The 27,512-nt window shown below is 43.4% G+C and overlaps 1 protein-coding gene across 4 annotated transcripts in view; it reads left to right on the top strand.

The window, feature by feature from the left end:
• The window catches only part of actn1 (actinin, alpha 1), a 58,819-nt gene that overhangs the window by 5,762 nt on the left and 25,545 nt on the right, over positions 1 to 27,512 (top strand). For all 4 annotated transcript variants that reach the window (XM_084568714.1, XM_084568712.1, XM_084568711.1 and 1 more), the window contains exons 2-3: positions 22,656 to 22,770; positions 24,510 to 24,629. In XM_084568714.1, the coding sequence (XP_084424840.1) occupies positions 22,656 to 22,770; positions 24,510 to 24,629 (235 nt within the window). The remainder of the gene's footprint in view (positions 1 to 22,655; positions 22,771 to 24,509; positions 24,630 to 27,512) is intronic.

Raw genomic sequence — 27,512 nt, 5'->3', positions numbered from 1 at the left:
TTCAGCATAGTGTGAGCAAACACCTGGAAACACATGACATTCCCATCAGCCTCAGAGCCACTGTTTAGCCTAAGCTAGCAAGTGTTAGCATGCAACCAGGCGAACATTACATGGACCATCTTGTGACAATTCAATGTTCTGCTGGGAAACTTTTGGACCTGGCATTCATTCATGTGGATGTTACTTAGACATGTAGCACCCACCTAGGGCAGACCAGGCACCCCACCCCATAGCAATGACACTCCTTGATGGCAGCAGCCATCCCCAGCAGGATGCAGCCTGACACAGACACAAAAACAGTTTAGGAAGAAGAACATCACAAGGTGTTGACCTGGCCTCTGCGTTAGCCTATCTGTGCTACATCAGCATGTTAGCTCAGTCACTTTGAGCATGTTTGCACTAGCCTGGAGTATTATGGGGCGTGTTTCAGTTGGTACGGAGAAGAAGACTGCTGTGCAGGCAATTTGACAACCCTACAACCAATTTAGAGCAATTTAGTTGTAAACCAATCTCCACAGAGCTCAGATGACGTGTGTGACTACGTCACTGTTACATTACTTCTCTGTCCATCACCATATAAAGCATGCCTTCACATTTTGATTTGCAGTCATCAGAAGTTTGTCAGTCTTCCAGGCTTCATTTCACAGTTAGCATTTAGCTCAACACACCTACACCTACCTTGATCCCACTTGAATCCAGGTTTTGTCTTTTGTCACGTATCGGCAGAAGGTTTTCCGGCCTCAGCAGCTGAATAATTGTCTGCAACAAGTTTAATTTATTGCATTTTTGTTCTCTTTCGTGTAAAGAGCCTCTCCTCTGTGTTTTGTTTTGCAATAACGGCTAACGATTGAGAAATCTGTTCCCATGTGAAGACAGAAGGTTGAACAACGGGGAAAGAGAAAGTTCTCATCAATCAAATGTTTCCGTGCCGTCGTCCCGCAACAGATCCTTCTTTATTTATTTCAGGAAGGTGCATGCTAATTCTTCCTCATCGAACAGAACACCGTCTCTTGAGTTTTTTTGTTTTAAGAATTCACTGTTTGAAAAGTCAAATGTGAGCAATTACCAGACTCTTATCTGAGCAGCTCCCAAATGCCAGGGCCCTGATGCAAATTCTTGCATAGCTTATTTTCTCAGGCTCCGGCTCCAAATTTAGAAACATATACAGAAATCAGCTCGGAGCTCTCGGTTATAGGTCATTAAAACAGTTTCAAGGCCCATTGTGGAATGAATTTTAATGGCTTCCGATCAGGTTGACTGCCCTGCTTCATTTGGAGATTCGTAATTGACGATTCATCCTGCACAGGTCGGAGTTTGGTGTATTTACAGCTCAGTGGCAGATTTGAGACCCCAGACTGTTAGTGTTTTAGATTCCACATTCACCCTGGGATATGGGGTCAAGGTGCATTTCCTGTTGAGCATTAAAAAAAACTGCTCAATACTCAACCACGTCTGGAACCACTACACACTTATAGTCACATGTTTGTAATGGCATACGACCCAGAGGGGGGTTTATAGGTGATCTGTCTGCATGTTTCCAAGGAATTTTCCTGCACCACATGGGAAGGATGTAGTCGAGGCTTTCCTCCGCTAATGCTATTAATCAAACCACATGCATTCTCAAGCGCATGTGCCCGCTGCGAAGCCTCTCTTTGAAGCCGACGGGGGTTAGTACTGTACTCGAGGAGTCTGTGAACATGTGAGTGTATTAGCCGTAAGCCTCCGCGCAGTAGCAGCTGCAGTGCGTCTCCTGTACGTGGAGAAAAAAAAAAAAGCTTTGAGTAAACAGATACCGGGCACACCTTTCCCATTCAGTAGCGGTGTGGGTGGAGCTCAGTGGGGGGAGGAAGGAGAGGTGAGAGGGAGGAGGGAGGAGGCAGTGAGTGGAAGAAGAGGCTCGGACAGAGGAGCTTTCAGGTCGCCGCACAAAGAGAGTGTGTTCAGGAGGCCATCCTTTGTCACGTTGTCAACCTGGAGTCAATAATTTATCATCACCAGGGAGGATGGAGTCTGAGCTATCGAATGACCCTTTCCTCTTCAGGTGCTTTAAGGGTGTTTCCCCTCTGCAGCATGTTTCATCTGTCATTTAAATAAAAACAATATAATCAGCTAAATATTACTAATTTACAGCTTGCTCAGTATGCACCAAAATATACACAAGTTGCTTCAATTGCAATGCTAGTTTTGTTGCTCTGTGCTCCGTACATCTGTTTTCAGGTGAGATGACAGGATCAAGCTAGCGGATGGTTAGTTTAGCGTAGCATAAAAACAGAAAACGGGGAGAACTAATCCAGGAAGTGATGCTAGTTAAGCTAGGAATAGTTCAAATTTCTCCCATAAAACTAATAATTTTATGTTATATACAGAAAATAAATAAATCTTACTAAAGAATATGTAAAATGCAAATTATTGAACTCTGGAGGTGGATTTTTGGACAGTTTTCTCTCTTTTCAAATCTTATTGCTAAGCTAAGCTAACTAGCTGCAGGCTGTCGTCTCATATTCAGTGAACAGGTGTGTCTCTCTGCTAGAAACAAATAAAAATGGCCGCCTCTCGTGTTGTATTCATGACCTTTTTAAGTAGAAACTTTCAGTGAGGTCAGACTTTGCGCGTTCTCACGTGTTAGCTAACGTTTTTTTTTTTGGAAATGGTGGATGGTTGAGTTTTTGTATAGTTATTTAATCCTGTAGAGATTTCTTCATAATTTTATAATGTGTCTGAGAAAATGTGAATAATTCCAACGTTCTCATACAGTATGTTCGTTAGGCCTTTATGCATTTCCTGCTTCAAGTTACCTTGTCGTTAGCTTACTAAACTGATGGTTTACATGACAACGGTTGCCTAGCAGCGGTGCCCTACTGCACTCATTTACTGCGCTTGAGCGCCGAGCATTTTGTGTACACGGCTTCCCATGTCATAACCACAAGCTTGCAAGCTCCATTTGAACCTGTGAACTTTATTCCTTTGACACGAAAAGACGTTGAAAAAAAACAGTAGGCATTGTGCTTTAGCAGCTAGCTTAGCCTCAGTTGCAGCTTCTACCTCAATGTTTGGAGACTCTCAGCAAGCTAAAACTTCTGAGGGCAAGTTAAACAATTGTGGAGATGTTGAGTGACGCTTTTCTCCTCTTTTAGGACAAGCTAACACGTCCAAGAACAATCTGTCCGCTGTTATTAATCCTCCATCAGATTTCTGGAGAACAGTCAGATCCCTGAAATACTTGGAGGGGTACCAGGATTAGTAATTGTGCAATGTAATATCATTTTTGATTTATTACCCTGCTCCTTATTGACATTAAGGACTTTTAGCCGTCATTACTACCCAGCTCTTCTTCTCCTGTTTATCTAAAATGTGCTTCTGCATCTGGCGGAAACTTTTCCGTGGATCCCTTCTCATATGGTGCAAGATTTTCCACCCAGATGAGTTTATGTTACACTGGGAGCATGGTACTGTTGATGCCAAGTACAAAATGGATGTTAAAATACCCATAAACTGTCACTTTAAGTCCCTTTTAAGCCAAAAACCTCCCCATATCTTCTCTCTCTGTTCGCCCATGTTCACCATCTATCAATCTGTGCCCACTCTTCAAGTCTGAGTCGGTGGCGATGGGTTTAAGAAAAAGTGTTTCTTCCCTTGCTTCGTTTCAGTCTGAGCATGTTGAAAAGTCTCTCCAGCCTTATCAGGAAGCCAGTCTTTCACTGTGCAGAGGGCGGTGCATCGCTCTTATTTGCTCTGCGTGTTGTAAATAGGCAATTGCGGCATTCGAACAATGAAGGCAGGATGTTTCTTAGGGTTTTATTTACACTGTGGGCAATTAAGGCTAATTCAGAGGGAGTTAAATTCAATGACTCAGACTTCCTAGGTGGCCAGTAAGAGGGGAGCTCTGTGCAGAGGCTTCAGACACAGTGTACAAATGTTCCGGTAAGCCTGCAATGATGACAGTGTTGTAAACAAATCAATGCATCAATCTGTGTTAGGGAGTCCTTGGGAATGAGTCCCTGTTGTGATCAAAATCGAGGCCAGAGGCTATTTGTTCTGCTACACTTTCCCAAAGTGGGACAAGTATCGAACGTCTGGATTTCAATCAGTGGCTGATATTGATCGTACGTGGTCTGTGTAGAGTTGACTCCCCGCGGGCTCGTTGCGTTACGCTCTGATGACTCGAGCTGTTTACTTGTGATGCCCTCACCTTATCTAAATTCTGCAGCGGCAACAAGCACCGGGCCGACATCTCTCCTCCTGTAGGATTAGCCTCTGCACACTCCCGACGTCAGTTCATGTGCGACAGTAAACAGCAGCAGCGTCCGCGAAGCGCCCGCGGCAGCTCTCATTACAAGTTGTAACAGACACCTCCCCTCGACAGCCCCGCCCCTGCTAACCCATTGCAAGAGGAGAGGCGGCCTGCTGCTTGCTGGTGTGCGGTGGAGAGCCCTTGGAGTGGTTTGAGCCGCGTGAAGTGCTGGCAGGTGCTGTGGCCGGCGGCCGGTGGCTGGACACTGCGAGGGAGGATGAAACGGCGGCTGATTGTGCAGCTAATTTGTAGCTGCAGCCGCTTGCACACTGAAGTTCAAAGGTTGTGAGGAGCGGTTCAGACGGCAGATGTGTCCTCCCAAACAGTTCTCATGCTCTTCTTTATAGCTTCTATCTTCCTTCACCGTGACATAATCACGACCTCTGTGACCTCCCGCTGAAATAGTGATGGCAAGCCACAGAAGAAAACCAGTTGATTTTTATTTGCCTTTCAAAACGTTGTTATGCTTTCTTGTGTTGGTTGGTTTTATTTGTGTGAAAGGTGATTTTAGTTCGCTTGTCGTCCCGCAGGAAGTTAGCTGACGGAGGCAGTAAGCTCTCAGTAAAACCTCAGAACGGTTGCCACATCCTGCTCTGAATATCACTGCAGTGCAAAACGCAAGATGTGATCATCGCTCATCCGACTCATTAAATATTATTTACTGTACAAAGTAGCATCACTGCTTGTTTTTTTTTTTTTGTTTTTTTCCTGAACCTTTAAACCCATTAAAAAGCTATATTTATCTCTGATGTTTGCAGAGATCTTATTTCAGTGTTGGCAGCCTGCCTCCTGCAATATTCTGCAGAATAGTAACAATCATCCTGACTGCAGTGGATGTTTTAGATGAGAGTCTGCGTCGGTGTGTTAATTGTGGCAGAGTTTAATCATTATTTCGTGTCAATATAATGCTGCACCATGCGGCCCGACTACCTGCACGGCTGAGTTAATCTTATCAGTGTCATCTTTGCTTGACTGTGGCCATTATTTGCATTATCTTTATGGTTTAGCTAGTTAAAGAGCTGCCTTTATTCACTAACTCCACCTACAAAACTCAGCATAGAGTACTTTAACTAGCAAAAGCATCATATAATGACATGAGGCGATTAAATCAGAGGGTTAGTTTATGGATATGTTGAGCCAAAGTTGTGTGTGTACAATTGGGTAGGCTGCTTAGCTTGGAACCTAAAGATGTGATGACTTTAAGTGCACATTTACACTCACTTGCCAGATCATTAGGTACACTAGTTAAAACGAATGCATTTTAATATAATGGTCCTGCACTAAATCATATTTTTTTTGAAGGTTCTGGTATTCAGCATTCGTTTAAAGCTGTTGATTCAACTGTGTTTTCATTTTGGGGGCTGTGGTTTGTCGTACTATTGTGTTCCTATCCAATATATCACAAACTACATCCTCCAAATAGATCATCCAGGTGATTCACCACCTTTTTGATGCTGTTTCAACATAATCCGAACATTAGAAGGATGCAGGTGCAGGCCTGTTGTGTTAGAATGAATTCATTTTGTTGTATGAGTGTATATTCAGACGATTCTTTATGATGCTTTTTGTTTTGTTGTCGCCTTCGCTGCTCAGAGCTGGTCTCTTTTGAAGATCGGCAGCAGCTCGGCTACACCTCCAGCTCATTCATGATTTCTTTTGTGACACGAATACTCCTCTTTGAAGGGACGTTATGGTTGCACGCCTTGTGATCGAGGTTTCAGTTTGTGCGTCGTCTCCGTCGGCGCAGACTTTCACTACAGGTTCGTTAGATGAACTGAAACGGTGACCGATTCTCCGTTTGACTCGCACGTGGAAGTGATTATCAGGAAGCATTTTTGTATTTTCTACAGTGTCCTGCCCACACACACGCAAACACACACGCAGAGTGTTTTCATTTTGCGTGCCAGCATTTCGTTTACAAAACGTGAATATGAGGCTAAGAGCCAGACGTGAACATTTTCATATGTTTGATATTTACGTTGTGATAAGACGCACATGCAAATTGGTCTTTTTACCTCATATGTCCTTCATATAAACCAAATATAGTTTAAAATTTACAGTGTTTTTACCTTTAAGGACATCTTTTTAAAATGTTCACGCGTTATTTAACATTTAAAGACCATGAACACAACCGAGCTGCGTCTTAGCTGCTGTGTTTTTGATTTTTTTACATAGAATTAATTTTTTCTGTGTCTCTATCAGACCTTCTGCACAGTTACTGGAAAAAAGGAAAACAATATCTAACAATACAACTTAATTTTCAGAATTTTACAAATGGAAAAAATATGAATAAACATAATTTCCTATTTGCCTCAGAGAGTTTAATCAGGTAACACCATATAAAATGCCAGTAAACCTGCAGCACACTGACGCCTTCACGTTACTCTCAAATTGTAGTCTGTAGCCGCCCCCTGAGATATTCCCATGAAAGTTAAAACACATCACATAATGGCCTTAAATTCCCACGCCATGTTAATTAACTTCCTCCCTGCTGTTTATCAGAATGAAACAGCATTTGAACAATAGGGAGAAGTGAGAACCCACAGTCATGATGAGGTGTATTTAATTCTGGATGTGAGACAGAAGTAGTAATGCATCATCAGGCTCTAATAAAATAATACAAGTTGAGAAAAAGTTTTTAAGCGGAACACAGACGGTCTGTTAACTTGGACAGAAAGCTTCCACATTGGTACAATGTCCTAACGGGGCACATACAGTACGGCTGATGTGTAAATGTGTTGAAAGTTTCCTTTGTCTGAGTGCAGCGTGGCTCCTCCCCGCTCAGCAGTTCTCTGAGTCAGGTGACCGTCAGCAGTGAAAAACGCTGCCGCGGCACAAAGCATCGCCTGGCCCGGGACGGGGGCCGCACGCTCCCCATCGCACCAGCGCCGCATTTCAAACCGAGCTCCGGCTGACTCACGACTACTGTGCAATGACTCGGCCGAGGTGGGCCACTGTATTTCATCCCATCGTGCTGTTTGGATTGGCGTCCGTCTGTTGACAGAGACAGCTCGGCCATGACTCAGGACTTATGGCTGTTGCTGAGTCGTGAAAACGTGTTTGCTTCTGTTGAGGGTAAAGAAAATCCACTGAGCAGATCCTAATTTTTAAACCTCCTGTTGACACTTCACCGCTTTAGGTACATTTTACTATTGAATGTAATTTCTTTAGGATTTCCTTTAAGCATATAAAATATAATCTGCCATAAATCCACTCTGACGCGGCCAAATGTGAGTCCACACAGAGCGGCCTTTGTGCAGCGGGACGCCTGGAGATACATGTTCTCACTGAGCTTTTCAATGACCTGTCGCTCAGCATGGCTTCTTTGATACCCGGGCTTCATTTGAATAGCATCTGCACATAGATTTGCATCCAATTTGTGTGCTGTGACATCAGCAGAAGAGCAGCATTGTCTTATCAGCGTGTGTCATTCTCAGGCCGGGGGAGAATCAGGATGTGAACCTGTTTGTTTTGACCAAATATGGAAACTGCATCCCGTGAGTTATGGGATAGCTGAAGCAGATAGGGTTCTTTAAAGTCGCCTACAGGTCGCAGAGTTGATAAATATGAACAAACCTACCAAATAAATTCAGTACTGGATTAACTACTCCCTGATAAAATCATAGACAGTGCAAAGATGAACTGCTCCTCTAAAGTGAAAGCAAAGCAAGTAGAGCTCCCCCTGGTGGCTGGCTGAAGTATAGGGCCATAAGCTCCACCCCCTCCATGTTAGTGGATGGGATTGCGCCAAATGAAAAAAACACTTAAATACACAAAATATTTTTTTCAAGGATGGTTTCTGTCATTTTAGGTAGTTGATATAATGTTGATGAATGTTCAAGTGTGGACTTTTTGGATAAGTTTCGATTTAGTTAGTTGTTTGACGCTATAGAAACAGGATGTGACATAATGGCGACTAAAAGCTGCCATGCCAGCTGCTCCGTAAAGCTTTCCTGTAGGACCATGAGAGTTGTTAAAGCAAGTACTGTGTATAATCCAACATTTCCTCTTATATCTGGTGGAGGTAGAGCAGAGTGTAGTATTAATTAAACGAAAACGCGAGTGAGTCTGGAGGAAGTGAGGTCAGGTCATCGATATCGCGGCTCCACTCGCGTACTGCACAGACTCTGGCTCCAAGGTCGCAAGATGGCACTGCTCGTATCCCCGGGAAAATGGCGTCCGTTTGGCCAGTGCAAGGAAGTGGGGACGCCGGTGTCCATATTTATATACAGTCTATGGATAGAATTCAAGGGAATATGTTGCATTTAAAACTTTAGTCAGGTATCGTCACCAAAATGAAATGAAAGCATCAGAAGCTGACTTGTTGGATTATTCTTCTCTCTTCTCTCCCACCTCCCTCTATTTTCTCTCTCTCTCTTGACCGGCCTCAAGCAGATGGCTCTCCTCATACGTGCTCAAGGTTTATTTTCTTGCCACCGTCTCCTCACTGCCCGCTCTGTTTGCTTTCAGCCTCTGGGTCCTGTAAAGATTGCCAATAACATTTTATAAATAATTCAATCTCAACACGCTCGACTCAAGAATACGCTGAATACTCACACTAGTCATATAATAAAGAGAAGTAGATTTTTTTATTTTTATTTTTTTACATCCAGCAGCACTGTCAGTCTGATTTTAGCGCCACTACTTAAGATGAACCAAAGACCAAACTGCAATCTGAACTCTTTTCCGCGTCACAGACGTTTTTTTGTGGCGGTAAACTTGTGTTGCGTGGGGTGTGATTGTGTGTGTGGTGTAAGCGTAGACGTGGGCCTTGAGAGCCTCTATGCAGCCGAGCTGTTTGTTTGCGGGTCTCCTCCGGGCTGTTGTGGTTGCCATAGAAACCGCCCAGTGTCGGGTGGCTCTGCGGCATTTTTTTTTTTTATTTTTTTTTTTTTTACAGACGAGCCACTCTTTGTTAAATGAACTCGGCGGAGGAAAGAGCTATTACCACACTTTGACTTCTCATTGTAACACACACACACACACATGAATATGCATCAGGGCCGCTTAGAGCCACAAGAGAGTAAATATCAGCGGACTGGCCACAATGGCTGCTATTCTGTGTCAATCTGTACTTTTTGGCAGCACACGCCGGAGCGGCGAGTGTGTGCATGCATGTGTGCGCGCGTTGAAGTGTGTTTGCTTGCAGCTATCACACACATACACACACACACAGTATGTCTCTGCAGCATATTTGTGCACCGGCTGTATGCAGACAAGCTGTGTACAGTATGTGGGTCCATGTTTTTATTTTTTTGTACTTTCTTTAAAGCTCTGTAGCAGTTTCACTTATGCACACTTGTGCACGTATGTGTGTGTGTGTGTGTGATGAAGCAAGCAGCCAAGGCAATAGATAAGTGGAATGGGATGACTTTGCTGAGTCGGCAGTTTGCAGTAACAGCCTGTTTGAGTGCCTGGTTGGATGGATGCTGCACCTGAGAGACTGTCGCACTCCATCACAGCTGCAGGCTGGAGGAAGGAGCGCTTCCTCTCCTCGCCCTCACCCAGGAGGGCGGCTTGTCCAGGGACAGTGTGTGTGTGAGAAAGAGAGAGAAAGAGAGTGAAAGGTCTTGAACTCAAACGACTTAATCCAACACACCATTTTTGCAGCATTGCACAGAGGGTATATTTAGAAACACTGCGATCTCCAAAATAAAAGTTTTGTGGGTTTGAAAAGTCCAAGTTTGTAAATTACAGGTTCCCCACAGAGGTTTTGCAGGGATGAAGTTATGAATGAAGAATTTCAGAGCACTGTGTTCGAGATAAAGTCACTGACCTGATGGTTTTAAGCACTAACAAACACTAGGCATTGATTATAGAGCTGAAACTATTAGTTTCTCAAGTTTTGTTCGATTTTCATGCAGGGTAAACAAATATATGCTCCTTCAATGTGAAGATTTTTCATATTTTAATACGATTTATATTTTATAATCTCATCTTTGGGGTGTGGACTGCTGTTTTGACATTTAAAGACACCACCGTGGGCTCTGTGGAACTGGAATTGATGACTTTATTGGCCACCTGTTTACATTTTATAGACCGAACAACAATAATTTGGCGATGAACTGATAACTTCCTGGCTTTGTTGCTTAATTTTACATCAGAGGCTTCCTAATTTAAATCAGGAAACTTTTATAACTGTGGTCTTTATTGTATTTTGCAGTTTGGCACAGTCCAAATGACAGATGATGGTTTAGCAGCTTTATCATGTACGTTGTGCGGTTGTATACTTTATTAAACAATTTAATCTAGCAGGAGTTTTGTGGGACATTGTGGCCAAACGTGTGGATTTTTCAAACCCACCGCACTTTAATTTTGGAGATCTCAGTGTTTCTAAACTTGTAATATGTTTTTTTGTGACTCTATTATAAAGACGTATGCAGTATTTCTGTATTTGTCCTTTTTAAATGAACAAATGAATAAAAACATGAATAAAGAGTGTTTTAAATGAAGGTTTAACATTAGTACCAGAACTCAAATATTATATTGGCACAAGTATCTGCAATTTTCATACCAATACGCTTCATGCTTGTTCGTCCAGATTTGTGGTGGAAACTGGAGAGAATAATAACAGACGGAGTAAAATGAAAGTGGCGGTCCAGCTGTAGGTTTTGGTTCAACAAACCGGACCAGCTGCAGAGAGGAAGTAGAACTACGCACATCACATCTGCCCGACGGCCTCGGCCCAGCCTCCTCCTTCAGTGTTTTTGGAACCGGAGAAGCGAGCGCTTGAATGTCTGAGTGGGTAGTCGCGCTGTATCCTCCTGTGAGCTTTAGAGGAAGGAGACAGAGCGGGATGAATGGTGACCTCTGACCCTCTCAGCACACTCCCCTCTCTGGTTGGCAGCCCCCCAGACTCCCGTCCTTCCTCTGTTAGGGGGAAAGTGCAGAGTTGGGACTGTAGCTGAGACACAGAGAGAGAGAGAGAGAGAGAGAGGCGGATACTTCCCCTTCATCTCTCCACCAGGTTCAGCAGGCAGAAAGGTCATATTGTTCCTGTCCATGACTCACTCTGAGCAGGATGGATGGAGCAGTGGTCCTTATTATGCAGCCGTGTCGGGCTGCTGGGCCTCCTCTATAGACACCTCTGTGTTTGTTTATATCTTAAAATACCAATTACATATTGCTTGTTGTAGTTCAGGTCATTAATTGTACTTCTATTGTAAAGTAACAAACTCCTTTAGGGGAAGAAACAAGCAGCTAAACAGTCAGAGAGGTGGTGACATGTAAAGCTTCTTACACCCTCTGCGAGAAGCGAGAAAATTGTTCTCTCTCCTCGGGCTGCGAGAACAAGAAAATAGTTCGTTTTGGCCAAGTATACTACCAAACTCTGGAGACGTTCCTCATAGGCCCTCCCGCTGCAGCATACGTCACATGCGCTAAGCATTGTGGGAGATGCAGGAGACGGACGACAAGAGGCGCTTTTCTTATTATTTACGGATGTCGACCAGTCGTTTTGATGTCCATGTCCATGTCACGCTGCGAAACTAGTAATGGACAGTTCGACTCTTTTCTGAGAGCCGACTCTTTTGCCAACGGCTCCTAAAGAAGAGCCGGCTCTTTCGGCTCCTGAATAACTTTTGTGCAGTTATTCTGTTACAAATGCAGTCTTACTTTTGTTTAATATTTCAATAAAACTTTAATCGTGCAAACAAATCAACAAAATACTGCAATCAAATAAGCAAACAAGCTAAAACAGAACCAAACTCTGTAAACAAACGGTATAAATGTCCATGTGCAGGTTTGTGACGGAACCTGCTTCTAATATTATTTTCATTTTGCAGTGAAGACACTCTGCTCTGCCCTCCCCAGTGTCTTTAAATTTCAGCCTGATGCTCCTTCGTTTACGATTGTCACGCATAACTACACGCGCCCGTACTTCCTCACCGCTGTCTGCTGTAACTCAGTCAGCCACAGCGTCTGGCCGCCTCTCTGCTTTCACATAATGGTATGATCCTAAGTCGTCACATGTGATTGTCCACATGGCGTACCCATCAAAATAAAGTTCTACCCCGTCCTGACACAAGCAGAGATGAACGGGCAAAAAGAAAAAAAAGAAAATTGCGGGGAGTCGGCTCTCACTCGATGGGAATCGGCTCTTCTGATTCACTGCCAAGCATCGGCTCTTAGAGACGGCTCTTTTCCGCATTAACCACGCCCACTTCCAATTTATGACCAATCACGAAACAGTAACCGGACACCGCACGAGAAAAAAGTTCTGCCCGGTTGATGTGTCGAGAACAAACTTTTCTCTGAGTATGTAACAGCCTTAAATCAACCAGATTATCTGATCATTTCCAGATCCAGGCGTCGGTTCGAGGCTGTGTTGGTTTCATCACCTACATTTAATCCTGTTTTAGCTCCTGGTTAAATCAGAAAGTGCCAGACAGGGTTTACACAAGGACTTTCAGCTCCTGTTGGACAACTGACTGCAAGTTACACTTCTATTCCAGAGTGTGATGTTTCAGACTTTTGGCTGTGATGTCAAATTGCTTCCACGGTGAATAGCTTTCATCAATTGAGTCTCTGTTCCCAAAAATGTCATCGATGTCAAGACAGTTTGGAAAGGGCTAACAGTGCATATCAGGCTGTGAAGTTCAGTTATTTCAGCCTGAAGTGTTATTCTAATATAGTGACGCTTGTATCATGTTAAGCCTCCTCCTCTCTGTCCATTTCCACGTCTCCATCTGAGGACTTTATTGTCTTTGTCTCCGTGCAGTGCCATAGTTGTTCCTCCTCTCTGCCATCAGTTTGCTCTCTGGCCTCCCCCTCAATTGCCCGAGATGGATTTTGTGTTTTTAAGCTCTCTGCTTGCCAGATGCACGGAGCCACAGTGCAGCAGTCTGCAGAGAGCCCAGACAGCAGTTTGGCTCGTCCTGCAAGGCTGTTTTCCACCGCCGATGTGCTTCCCAACCGAACACAGCAGTAATCTGAATCTCATCCTGTTCTCTCTGCCAGACCTTCGCTGTCAGTTCTTTTTTATTTATTTATTTATTTTTTTTGGATGACATTTACTTTTAGGATGTAACCTATATATCTAAGGCCAATATCAGCACACAGCGCTGTCAGAAATGTTCAGGGAAACTGGTTTAGCCGCTACCCTTTCAGCCGTGTTTATGTTTTGAGGGTTCTTGTGCCGTCTCCGGAAATATCGACTTATTCTGCTGTTGTGTCTTCTGCTTCGTTTTTATATGTGTCAAACTTAGACTAGTTTTCAGGTGAATTCAAACTTTTCTTATTGCCACAGCAACACAGAAGAAAATAGATTACATGTGTAGGTTGCACGTCTCGAAATAAATGCACCACGTGCTCATGAAGCGAAGCAGAAAGTCCAACACTTGGTCAGAAAACATAAAATCTTTAAAAAGTTAAAGGTGGCAATTGTATATTTTGTGAAGTTGGTAAGACTTTGTCACTCTTCTTACTAAAAACTTCAATTTCTATTGCAGCATGCTGTTGGCAACTCGTCAACACAACCATATTCTGATCAGTAGCCTGTAAGCTTATGATTCTGACCCTGAATTAGAAGTTGTTTTTCCATTTTTGCACCAAAGCAGTTCAGAATTACTTATTTAAATGATGAAAGTTTGTCCAGACTCTCAGAAATACTTTGTGCAAACCTGACTTGATAATTTGATAAAATTGTGTGTTTTAGGTCTGTTTTAATGGTGGTTAATGTCATCAAAACAAAGTATTTCTATCAAATTCATGCGCAGCAGAAGCAGCAACCTCTATCCCATTCATATTTATACCTCATGCCCCTTGTCGTGACTACTTGCAGGGCTCATCGTAAATTACAGTTGCAGGCAGGTTTGTTCCCACCTCTGATTTTAAAAGCTAACATGAAGTCAGTTGCACATTTGTTTAGCTCGATTGCCAAGAGTTTGACATGCTAGAAGGGTAGATTGTTCACTCGTGACTGTCAACAATTTACATCTGTTTCGTGATAGGGTTAAAGCTCTCCTTTCATTTTCTTAAGCCCCTCTACATGACGAGCATGAGCGTACACTTTATATCATCCCAAACATGGTGGTGATCCCAGTGTCTTCGCAAACATGTGGGCCCAGAACACGCTTCAAGACTCATTCACGCTTCAAGCTACAACAAAATAACACTTGAACAATCCTGAACCTTTAGCTGCAGTTAGCAGAAAGCTAATCTTTTAACTACACATCGCCTGGGGGTATAACACAGTAGTTACAAGAAAATGAAGTTGGCGTCTTACCTGCTCAGGAGGAGACAGTATCCATCCCCAGAGTGCTTCGTCAATATTACATTTACAGTCAGACTCTCATTTTGATAAATCAGTGTTTCTTTCTTTGGATTATTTTGCAGTTTCCTGCACTGAATCAGTTTTTTTACCACCTGAAGCTACCTGAAGTTCACATGTATCTCTGTCATGGTTGAGATCTTCTAAAGCGAGAAACCAAATCAAAGAGGACCTGCAGAAGTCTAGTTTCCTCTCAGACCACTTTGGTTAGAATATTTTTGAAGGTTATGGTGGGTTTGTTTGGTCAGTGACACCAAAAAGATTATTGCGTCCTGCAGCTTTAAGTAAGAAACTACAATGACTTCCTGCGTTTTTGACTTTCTGGCCCCCTTGTTTCCTCAAAGGTCAGCGCGGTCACGGTGGCTCGTTTGTTGTCGTCACCACCAACATCATCACGGTTGAACTCGGTTTGAAAGCTGATCGTGAGGGAATCTACGCACCTCTGTTCTCTTTCCTTGTTCGCCATCGTACTTTAAAACAAGTTGGGACGTGACTGTAGCGCTGACGATCTCCAGAGCTTTTCTGAGAAGTATTAAGTCTTTCTTATCACTTAGCGCAGACACGCCCTCGAGCAGCTCCCTCGGCTCTTCCTCCTATTTTAAATCAGAGCTCACTCTCAGTCGTCTCGGTCCATCACGCATCAGGAAATCATCTGGGAGTGTGAGAGGGAGGAAGGTGCTGTATCGATGTTAGCAGCTCTGTTTTCCTGGCACGACAAAGTCTTTCCACCAACATTTTCTGGCCCCCACCAGTGAAGCGAAGGCCACAGAAATAGACTTAACAGCAGAGAAATGACACTTCTTCTTCTACCTCCCCGGGACGTGCAGAGGCCCATTTCCCCCTCAACTCATCCAGACACTTTTCATTCTGTTTCCACGTTGTTGATTCGATTATAAAAAAGAAATGGTCCCCTCCTTTAATTCCCCCTGTGGTTTCTTACTGCCGTCAAAGTTCAACATTTTTGAGGAGACACTGGAAAGATATTTCTCTTGACGCTTTTCTTTCCAATTTATCTGCCTGTTCCCGGGGTATCGTTGGGACACGAGAGGCCCTGAGCTGGAGGCTTCGGGCTTGAGAAACTGTTGAAAACCGCCTTCCTGCACCAGACGCTCTGCCAGCAACGTCTGCCTTTCCTCTCTCCGCTAAACTTGTCCGCCTCGCCTGTGTGTTCGGATATGGCAGGGGCTCGCACTCATGAGCTGGCTTGTTTCAGTAAAACGATTGTACTAATATGGAACTGGCAGAGCAGCAGGAAATATTTTCCTAACTGAGGTTGATTAATGGAGTGGGAGGGAGGGGGAGAGTGGACGAGGGGGGAGGCTGAGAGCAGAGAGAGAGAGAGAGAGAGGTGTGGAGAGGAACAGCAGCAAAGGCAGATAGCGGGGTTTTCAAGGAAGAGGATAATGTGAGACAGGTTTACTGCAAGACAATTAACTCTGTGCAGTAAAAGGTAAAGCTCTTTTTAATTGTTTATTTATGCAATGTGGATTCCTCATGACTCAACTAGTTCAGCAGAAACACAAAACCATTCCTTCTATAGTTTCAAGACTTTTTTCCAGACTACATTTTCCAAGGTTTTCGACTATGTCAGTTTTAATAGAAATCTATAGCAGAAATTTGACAGTAAACTTCCCTAGAAGTGACATGAGAGCTGAAGAAAATCCATCCTCTCACGAAGGTTCGTGCAATATGATTGAAAGCGTTGGAAAAAAGCTAGTACTTTGACTTCTGCTATGGATCTAAGCAGAGCCTACGTTGCAGCCTGCGCCGTTGTGAGCATTTACACCGATCAGGCATAACATTATGACCACCTGTAGGTCTCCCTTGTGACTCCAAAACAGTTGTGGCTCATCAGAGAATGGACATGGGCCTTCTGAGGGTGTCCCGTGGTGGCTGGCAACAGGATGTTGTTAGTGGGGGGGGGCTTTGAGGGGAGGGGCCTCTGTGGATCATCCCACAGATACTTGATCAGTTCAGGATCTAGTGAATTTAGAGGCCAGGTCAACACCTTGTGCTGTTCTTCCTAAATTGTTGTGTGTCTGTGTCAGGCTGCATCCTGCTGGGGATGGCTGCTGCCATCAAGGAGTGTCATTGCTATTGGGTGGGGGTGCCTGGTCTGGTCTGGTCTAGGTGGGTGCTACATGTCTAAGTAACATCCACATGAATGAATGCGAGGTCCAAAAGTTTCCCAGCAGAACACTGAATTGTCACAGTTGTCAGTGGTTTTAATATTGTGGCTGTTCGGGATATACTTGTGCTGTTAAAGCTCTAGTCAGCAGCTGGTCTACTGTGTTGAGTTTCTCTGCGTACTTAAAATAATAATGTTTGGAACTTGCTGGTTGTTGGATCATGTTCGAGTTAATACTTTTCCTGAAATCAGAAAAGAGGAGAGATGTCGGAGTAGATGTTGCGTGGGAGGGAGTGGGGGGGAGAATTTTCCATGCTTGTCCGGGCGCTGAGAGACGAGGACTTCCAAATGCATTTTCGGACGAATTACAGCTATTGTGGTCTGCGTCGCTGCAACATGTAGTTACATTTTTGGGGAAGGTGCACGTCAGGCTACAGCGTCTAGGACCGTGTACCTATGGTGTAGATCCAATGCAGATCCATAAATGTGGCTGTAGAAGTGGGATTGTGGTGCCAAATTTCTTAAAATGTGACTTATTGAGAGCTAATTAAGAAGATTTGTTCTCACATCTGCTAAATGCTAAATATGAACCGGCTGTCTGCAGCTGGTGCAGAGCATTTAGTCAACTCTGTCCACAAACAAGGAGCTAAATCTGCTTTAAATGCTTGCTAACAAATATGTAACGTCTTGTTTGTTAGATTTAAAAACGACAAGATGTGGTTTTATTGGGATTGAGTGAAATGCTACCTGCTAAGCTAACTGACTGATTGATTCAGACGTGAGAGTAGCTTCAAGGCTTCCTGCAGTAAAACACTAGTTAAATCGTTTGTCTTCACAGTTAACGCCACTGAGAGCGGTCGAGCAGCCTCTGGTAGTGCGGCCCGCTGAGTTGTACCGTCAATGGTTGTCATGGGGAAACATGTTGCACGTAATGATGCTGACTGGCAACTTTCCCCCAAAAGTTGATGCGGCGCAGATTCCTCCCGCTCTTGACCCCCGTTGTTTTTACAGCTCGCCTCAGTTCTGGGAGGCTGAGACCAGAGAAGAGGAAGAGGAGCGGGAGGCAGGGACGGGGAGGCAGAGGCCCTCAAAATTTACGATCCTCCAGTTCCTCCCACAGACACGGCCAGTCCGTCAGCCGTGCTTTCGCTTTTGCTGCGTTACACGACACTTTGCTGAGGCTGTAACGGATTGCGTTTTAAGCTGCAGTAATGAGACCGATTTTCCCTGGCAAGGCTCTGGAGCAGACATGTTAACAGCTTAAAGAGATTCACAGCACATACTGTACGAGGACAACACAATCACACACCGAGTGCACGGGCATCATATGAAACACACAGCGGAGTAGTATACGCATCACTCTGCGTTCATCCAGAAAACAGTTTGCAAGCTGTTTTCATGCTGGCGGCATTAACTGCTGCCTGTAATAGGAATCACGTCTGAGGTTCTGTGTTGGTGTTTCGCGGCGAGTTTGTCGTATTACTGCGGCTAACTAACTGTTAGCTCATCACGTTGTCACTGATCCAAAAAGGGTGGCACAGATAAATGTTTAGCGTCTGGAAATTGCCCAGGAGACCTGCCATTTTCATCCGCAATTATACCAAGAGAAAGTGACAGTGGAGGAGGAGACACGGAGGCTAATTGCGCCGCTAACTGCAGGCCTTATAACGACAGAGCTGGGACAACAGGGAGTCGACCGTGTGCAGTCACTGTTCCCACTCTTTTCACGGCAGATGTTTTTTTTATAGTGGAGAAAGTACAACTTAGGAAGGGCCTACTGTTTTGCATCAATGTCAGAAATAACTGGGGCTAGCTAAACTATCCAAGGGTGATTTGAAGCTGCACAAGTGGTGCTCATTCATAACATGTTTATGACGATGCTACTCATCCTGCCGCCTCCTCCAACTATAAATACATACAGTAGGTCTCCAGCATAGGGAAGCCCGCCGCCTGCACTCTCACTGATTAAAAACTGTCAGAGGATGTGTTTCAGCAGTCCACCCCAGTAATTAATTATGTTGTGCTGCATCGCCAACAATCTTCTACACCACTTGAGTCATATGGACGTTAATAGCACACCATCCACATCTTTGACATTTATGGATCCAGAGCAAGAAACAAAGGAACAAAGTAGCTACTATATGGAAAATGTCAAACCAGAGTTTTATTTTCTAACTTTATTTTCACTTTAATGTGAAAAGGCTTTTAGACAAATGGAACTTGTGTGTCTGTGGTTACAGCATGGGCAGTCATGTACACAAAATGTTTGGCGTTCAAGTTTTAAGCATTAAACTTTATGTTGTGCAAACACCGCTGCTAGGCAACTGTTGCTGTCTGGAAGCTATCGAGGCCAATGCTGCGTTCACAGTAGCGGCGATTCATCTTCAATGGAAGCCGGCGATGTGAGGCGTTGATGTGCTACATGTTAAAGTTGAGCTGGCTTTGACGGGTCAACCAATCATATGAGTTTGTTTCACCAGTCATGGACATTGTGGCTTGTCTGTTTTCTAACAGTTGTCGCTGAGTCTTTAAACTCTGTGTGAGGGCAACTTTTGAAGTACTGTCAGCTAAGCTAGCTACTAAAGCACAATGCCTCTTTTTTATTTATTTATTTTTTCCAATTTGTCAAAGGAATAAAGCTGTCTTCAAATGGACCGAGTTGTGGACTCATAGTTACGACATAGGAACTCTGCTTGGTTATGGCTGTTACATACTCTGCCAGAAGCAAGAAGTTTGTTCTCGCAGCCCGTTCTCAACACATCAACCGGGCAGAACTTTTTTTCTTGTGCAGTGTCCAACAACTATTCTGTGATTGGTCAGAAATTGGAATTGGGTGTGGTTAATGCGGAAAAAACAGAAATGCTAGCGGCCATTCTGTGAGCTCTCAGATGCTAATATTCGCAGTGTGACTGCTAATCTCTCCTGGGCTGAGATCGGCATACTGTGTGTGGCCGACATCCGAAAATAATAAGAAAAGTGCCTCTCGTTGTCCATCTCCCACAATGCTTAGTGTGTGTGACGTATGCTGCAGTGGGAGGGCCCTATGAGTTTGGCACTCTGACGTTTCTCGTGAAGTATAACCTGGCTAGAACAAACTTTTTCTTGTTCTCGCATCCCTAGGAGCGAGAACAAATTTCTCACTCCTGGCGGAGTATGTAACAAGCTCAACTGGTGGTGTCTAGGAGCCACTGATAGGCTAATAGTTTATCAAGCTAACAACTGTTTAGCTTAATGTATCAACATTATTAACTTGGCATCTACCTCCACCATCTCTGGAAACGTTAGCAAACACATCAGACCATAAAAAAAAAATGTTCACAACAAGTTTTTGTACTTTTCTATCAAACAACATAAACACAACCTCATCTGACAGCAGTAAATCTCTTAATACTGCTTCAAGTAAAACATCATGAGAGAACAAACTTTCCTCAAATTCTTTTGACCAGCTTTAAGTTTTCTAGCATCTAGACCTGGTTTTCCAAAGAATGCACACATTTATTCTTAGATTTACTACATTTATTTGACTGTCTGCTCATGCATTAATCTACCACTGTGGCCAGTGGCCCTGCCAAGAGGCCCAGAACACCTGAAGGCCCTGAGAGTGTTGACCATAACACAGCCAGGGGGTCATGTGACGGTGCAGGTGGCTGCCAGCCTGGACTGAGCGCCGCTGCCAACACCCACAGCGCCCCAGAGAGTCAGAGGAACTGCCGGAGTTCAGGCTAATTCTTATCAGGAGGAGGCCTGCTGCCCAACCCAGAGCAGCAAACTTACCCTTCTTCCAAAGCGTTTAACAAGCTAACATTCCTCCTGTGAACTTTTAGTCGTTTAACAACCGTGGTCTTTGAAGGTTGGCTCAGAGCATTTTGACATTTTCAGCTGTCTGGTCCCGTTAACGCTCCACTAAGCAGGAGTTTTAGAAAAAGTTGAGTAAAAATGTGCACATTATATCTACTTAAAGCAGGTACTTACTTGCACATTTCCACGTTATCCTACATTTATAGGATACCAGTATATTAAAAGTCAAACTGCCGAATGGATGTGCAAATATGTTCCCTTTGCACTGTCTTCCTGACATTTTTTAAGGTGTTTTAATAGAGTGCTGTAAAACTTAATTAATGCCAGGAAGGGAAAGGAAGGGGCTGAAACCTGTCAAGAATGACGTCCTACACAGAAAATAAACAGAACATTGTGAGACTATGAACCCGCAGAGCCAGCAAACAACCCTTATCTTAACTCTTTGATTAAATGATACACTATTCCAGCTAGCTGCTGACACCACAACTCTGCATCAACAGTTTAAACTCTTTGGCAAGCCTCTAAAGAGACTATTGATTAGGATTATTTGGAATACCTCAGTGCCTGTTGAAGCTTGACTTAAATCATGAGTAACTAAGCAAGAATACAGTTTCTTAGGGGCAGAGGGCGTGTGCCTGCTGTAGGCACATAAATCTTCCCTGCTGGTCTTTTTCTGTCAGCTCTGCCCTTGGAGATAAAACACCATATAATCTGTCCTTTTCCCTCGACAACCTCTACAGTATCCACAGAGTTTCCTTCAGCTATTTCAGTGGTTGAAACTCCACCACATGCCAGCAGACACGCACACATCTGAAACCCAGATCTTCCATACACCACTTTATTGATAGTCGTGTAAACCTCACGCCACTCCATTTTGAGAGTGATCTCATTGCGGAAGTTCCACGAGTGCTCCGAACCAACTCGGCAGTGACTTTTAAGTGGCTTTTGTTCCCCAACAGTGGAAGGCAGGCCAGACAAAGACAGTGCTGGCTTTCATAAACGCCTGGCTCTGCTCCTGCAGGTCCTCTTTCAGCTCTCTGGTGGAAACATGGTGCCTGATGTTTGGGCCCTGGGTGTAATTAACCCGGGAACTCATAAAGAGGCGTTCGCAGCAGGGTGCACGGCGGGCTCGGTCTTCATGCCAGCTCCTGTTGGGCGGTAGAAATCCTGCTACAGATGTTTTCCGTTAGCACGTTTGCATGCCAGCAATACCAGAGAATCCACATCCCGCTACACCTACTGTACACAGCACACAATGCTCCAGTGTGTTGTGGTTTAATGAAGAAAGAGCAAGACTGAAGCTTGTTAGTTTGACAAGGAACGGCGGAAGGGTGGGAGTGTGTGAATAAACCAACAGGCGACATAGTTATGAGTCAACAGATCCATTGAACTTTAATTTTTAAGGTTCCAGTGTTACATTTTATTGGTCCTTGTAGGAAAACTCCCTCACGCCTCGACAACAGAAGGTACACAGCCGGTAGTGAGTGAGTATTTTGTGCACAGGCGAAGTTTTAGCTAGCAGCATGGCCACGAGGATGGCAGCGTTGGTTCAGACTGAATGTCTGTATAAAACTTAAAGGCAGTCGTCGTTCTGGGATTCATCCTCTGGGAACGACGATGAATCCCAATGACTTTGATAATTGTCTTACTTTTTATTTTTCACAATTATCACATCTACAACTGATGAAATTCCCTTGCGCCTGAGCCCATTGTCTCTGTTTACTGCTAATTAGCCAGTGTTAGCATGCTAACATTCTAAAGTATGATGGAAAAATGCTCCTGTTCAGCATCACCGTGTTACTATTGTCATTGTGCACATCTTATCATTCTGATGTTAGCATGTTAGCTCTTCTGTGCTACACTACTCTATAAACTCTGTGCTGGCAACCAACCAAGCTATGAAACAGCTGAGCGTGACCAGCTATGTTGTCGCCAAGTTGCTGAAATGTTGCTGAAGCGCCTTTTGATACACACGATTGCTAAACTTTCACGTCACGTCCACCACTCAGCGACAAGGATTGTGTCTCAGTTTGTGGATTCCCATCACTGGAAAATTATTGCAGCCTGTTACTTTTTTTGCCGGTAATTTAAACAGAGCATAACTCAGATTGCACTTCTATACATGCAGCAACTGATGGTTTTTGTCTTCTTTTTCTCCGTCTCTGTAGACATTTACAGCTTGGTGTAACTCTCACCTGAGGAAAGCGGGCACACAGATTGAGAACATCGAGGAGGACTTCCGGGATGGACTGAAACTCATGCTGCTCCTGGAGGTCATCTCAGGTAAAGAGGTCCTTACGTAACAAGATTACCTGGGTGACAAGTGTTGATTTTGAACACCAGAATCAGCCACACAGAAACGGTTAGACATTAAAGGAAATATTCTATTTTCTGCTTAAAGTTAGATGAGAAGTTAAACGAACACAAGTTAAACCATGTACGTCTTCAAAAAAGCATTTAAAAAAAAAAGGGGAAAGAGGACAGGGACAAACAATCCCCCCTCAACAACACGTAAGTATCATAACTGTCAATGGAAATAAGCTGCAAGTTTCCTATTTAAACCTCAAAACGTCCCACCAGTCCCCTAGAACTGAAGAAGCTTCTCAGGTGAGTGGTGAAACGTCTTCTCAAAAAACTCTACCACCCCAGTTGCCTTTTATTAAACGCTTTTTTGGATATACCATGACCTGGATGACTGTGAACTTTCACAGACATACTAGTGGTTGAATAAATTTAATTAAAACCCTTAAAGTGTGATTGGACTGATAAAAAACAGAGCTGTCGGTCAATCTGGAGGTGGAAGACAGAAAGAAGTGACTCATTTAGAGCTCAGCGTAACTCTTTGGAAAGTTTTTGTGGCCACATCAGGTCTCACACCTCCTGCTGTGAAAAGTTATCTCGATTATATCTGTCTGCTAGCTGCTAGCCCACAGTCTTAGACAGATTCATATGATGGAAGGAGTAAGCCAGCTATTTCACGTTTTATTGGAAGTTGTAACCTCTTCCAGAACAGAAATATAAACAAACTGTTTTTGAAAAATAGTACTTTAAGTGAAGGCGCTGGGGTTCTAACCTTTCTGTGTCTAATTATAAATAAAAATCAGGCTTTAAACACCAATAATCAACACTTTAAATGTTATAAGTTTAACGCAAAACATGTCAAAGCTGACAGGACAGAGCCGGGCTCGTTTTTTCCCTTGGTTTCTAATCTTTATGCTAAACTAAGCTAAGCTAACTGTCTCCTATTTATATTAACTATTTATCTTCTAATCTAACTCTTAAAACCAGTCAACATATAATGTGATTCTTCTATGATTGAATGAATCTACTATGAACTGATTCTACCATGAATCTCAATTATCTCTTCCTACGATGAAGGAGGTAAGCTAGCTAATTCAGTTTTTATTCACGTTTGTAACCTGTTCCACAACAGAAATATAACCAAACCGTCTTTGGGAAATGGTAAAATTTTCTTAATTTAATGGCTTTTTGGGGAAATTTCTAAACTTTGTGTGTCCAAAATGTAAATAAAGTCATCCTCAACACTTTAAATGTTATTAGCTTCAATACAAAACATGTAAAAACGGACTGTGATAGAGCCAGGCTACCTTTTCCCTCCAGTTTCCATTCATTATGCTAAGCTAAGCTAACTTCCCCCAATCTTATTTACGGTACAGACGAGAGATTGATATCAGTTTTCCTAGTCAAACTCACAATCTCCGTCCACATATTTGCTCATCACCGGTTGCTTTGTAGCTGTCAGTCATCAGCGGATGTTGCAGGCCCTGGTTGCCTAGGTAACCGTCTTGTATATTTTCCACCCAAAAAGAGCGAAGAAGCAGAACAGAGAAATATTGCTAGTGAATACCTGAGTGAATACGGTTGTAGGAACCAAAGTTGTGGACGATGTTTCCTTGTTGTGAACGCTTGGGGAACTATGCGTTTGCATCACATTTCAATCAGCACTTTCTCCCATTGGTAGTTGCCTCAATCATCTCAAAGTCCTGTGTTTTTCTGTCTAGGCGAACGCTTGGCCAAACCAGAGAGAGGCAAAATGAGAGTCCACAAGATCTCCAACGTTAACAAAGCTCTGGACTTCATTGCTAGCAAAGGCGTGAAGCTGGTTTCTATTGGAGCAGAAGGTGAGTGACATCACTTCTCTTTCTTACAGTGACATTTCTGCAGAAACATCTCCCACAAAGCCACACGACCTTTTCCGAGTTTGTTTAGATGTCTGATTGTCACCTATTGATTCTAATTAGCCCGTAATCCAAGTCAATAGCTACTGTTCCGTTGTTAATAGTCGTGTATAATGTATCCCGAGGTCCTCCCTCTCCCTCTCGTTACCATGGCAGTGCTCCTGGCTGCTGTGCTGTTTAATGAGATCCTTATTCCTGAGTGCTCCAGCGAAGGTTGTGCTTTGCAGTGCATTTTCTCAGAGTGGATCTTAGGATCAGCAATCCCCTCAGGGGCTGAGGCTGCTCATTGTTCAGCACAAATAACTCGGGGATGTCCGTCCTCCTCCCACCGGAGAGTAAACAAGTCTTCGGCAGAGTAAACACTTGACTGTGGGTCTCACACTCTCATTTTCTCAATATCTGTCCATCTATCTTCATCTTCTTCCTCAGCCACTCACCTCTCTGGCATCTTGTGGAAGTTTGCAGAGAGAGAGTGTGTGTCTGCTAAATGATGTCAAAATATCTGAGGTCTCTTGGAGGGTTAGTTCAGCCAGTGTAGATATTGTTTTGTGCAGATGGTTTTGGTTTAGAGATACTGACTGGCTGACCAATGTGTTGAAGAAGAACAGGGATTTTATTGGGCTGTACAAAGTGCTTACAGGTGACTTTTTAAAAACGAGGTCCAAGTTATTCTCTGGACTGTTGTCGGACCTCGCTGTCAACACCTCATGTTGGAACCACTTTCATCTGAAGAAATGGTCTCCATTAAGGCCGACAACAGCTGTTCTTAATGCTGTTCACCCTTGTATTAGGATGACAACAGAAAAGTTAAAAGACTAATTTCGGAAATCGGTATGCATGAGCACAAAGTTTAAGAGAGGAGGGACATGGCTTTTGATTTTTTTTATAGACTTACCTTTTAAGGAATATGAACCCTTGTAGTCGTTAGTCAACACGCAGGACATCGGCCTCTGACCTCTTTTTAACTCCTGGCGTTCAACGTCTTTCAGATATTTTTACCTCTACATGGAGATTTATCTCTCCGCTTATTGAGTCATTCACATTTATTAATGGCTTACTAAATGTTTTTATTCTATTAAATGCTTGAAAAATCTTGTGGAGTGTGGTATGTATTCATACCGCCGTTATCATAAACCGTAAAACCTTGTGGAGTTCATTTGTTGGCTTGTAGGATATTTTCTGTGGTATTTCTGTTTTTATTACAGAGCTGAAAATAGAGAGATGGCAGGAAATGAGGATGGAAAGACATAAATGACATGTAACAAATTCTTGACTAACATTCAAATTTATGGGTATCTTAAACGCCCAATGAACTCAAGGGGGTAGTACTTAAAAGAAGTCTGTATTTCTCAACGTACAGAAAATGTTAAAGTTACAAGTTCAACTGATATATGCACCAGAATCCTTGTACGCCCAACTAATGATTATTTTCTTAAATAACAGATCAGTCATATTAAGAATAGACAAAAAAAATTGTTTTCATATAGTTGTTTGGTCTTGTCACTGGTCGAACCCACCCCCCAAATATTCCATCCTTTACTGTAGAAGATAAAGAAAACCAACAAATAGTCAACATGAGAGAGTGGAATCAGTGAGTTGTTGGCATTTTAAGATCAGTTATTTATATAAATTGTTGTTTTCTATCATTAAAAATGTATAAATAAAACCTAATTAATTGAATTTTACTTTAGATTAAAAATTTAAGAGGAGATTTTTTTTTTTTTTTTGCAGTGCAGAGTTTGGTATAAAAGCTCCCTAAGCCAGACCAGCATTCCAGACAGATTAGCCGCCTGGAATCCCCTCCTCGGCCGGCAGCACTGCTCCATGTTAACTGTGGCCGTGGTGGTGGTGGTGGTGGTGGTGGTGGGACTAGTCGAAGGCTCAGGTCTATACGACTCATCAGGGGTTGTGGGTGAGGGGGGTTTCAAATGGAATTAGCAGGATTTGTGTTCCTACCCCAGATGGATCAGTCATGTTCATTAAAGCTAATCTCAACATGTATCTGCATATGTCAGCGTGACCCTCCCCAACCCTCTGAGCTCCACTCTTTCTGCTCCTCTTCCTAATTCAATCCAAAACCATCGTTCACACCATGTTACATTCACGGACATCTAACCAGCACCTCGCGGCCCGAGTTTGTCCGTCACAGTCAAGCGGCCGTGGGGCTGCCGTGCTCTGAGCCTTATTGGATTAGAGGGAGAAACAAATGATTATTGAAGGCCGGCAAACAAGGCGAGTGGTTGAAGGGGATTTTCATTATCGACGGCACAGACAGGACCGGACACAAGCAGTTCATTCACAGCCTTCAGCTGCACACACACTGCTGATTGACAGCTTAACAGGCCGGGGCTCAAACTATTGAATCATCACATGTTTCATTCATAAAGGCTTTGATACTCACTGCCTTGACCGGTCCTCTAGGAATACTATGTGGAAAATCCTTTAGATGGAGTTTCGTTGTCGAGTTGACATTTTCTCTATTATCTGGTCGTTATCTGTCAAATGAGTTTCCGGACTACAATGCATCTTCAAAGCGGAAATCTCTTCAAACAGTTTTGTAGTTTTTTTTTCTTCAGAAAGCCGTTTAATGTGTCAGGACATTCTTATTTTTCATCTTGTACTTCTTCTTACTGTAACACTAAAAATCTAGAAATGCATCATCAAGAGTCGGTTACAAGTTCACTAACCGTCACATTTTCAAGTTAGAAAGGCATCTAAACATTACAGTTAGACTTTGATCAGTTTGAATTAAATGTTTTCCAGACGTCTGGTTTAAATGTCACCCTTGTTTCAACAGAATTCAATTTCAAAGGGACACAGATCCTT

The sequence above is a fragment of the Chelon labrosus genome (assembly GCF_963514085.1).
Source record: "Chelon labrosus genome assembly, chromosome: 20".
Classification (NCBI taxonomy): domain Eukaryota; kingdom Metazoa; phylum Chordata; class Actinopteri; order Mugiliformes; family Mugilidae; genus Chelon; species Chelon labrosus.
Note: the sequence above shows the minus strand (reverse complement) of the source record. Positions and strands in the feature narration are given on the sequence as shown.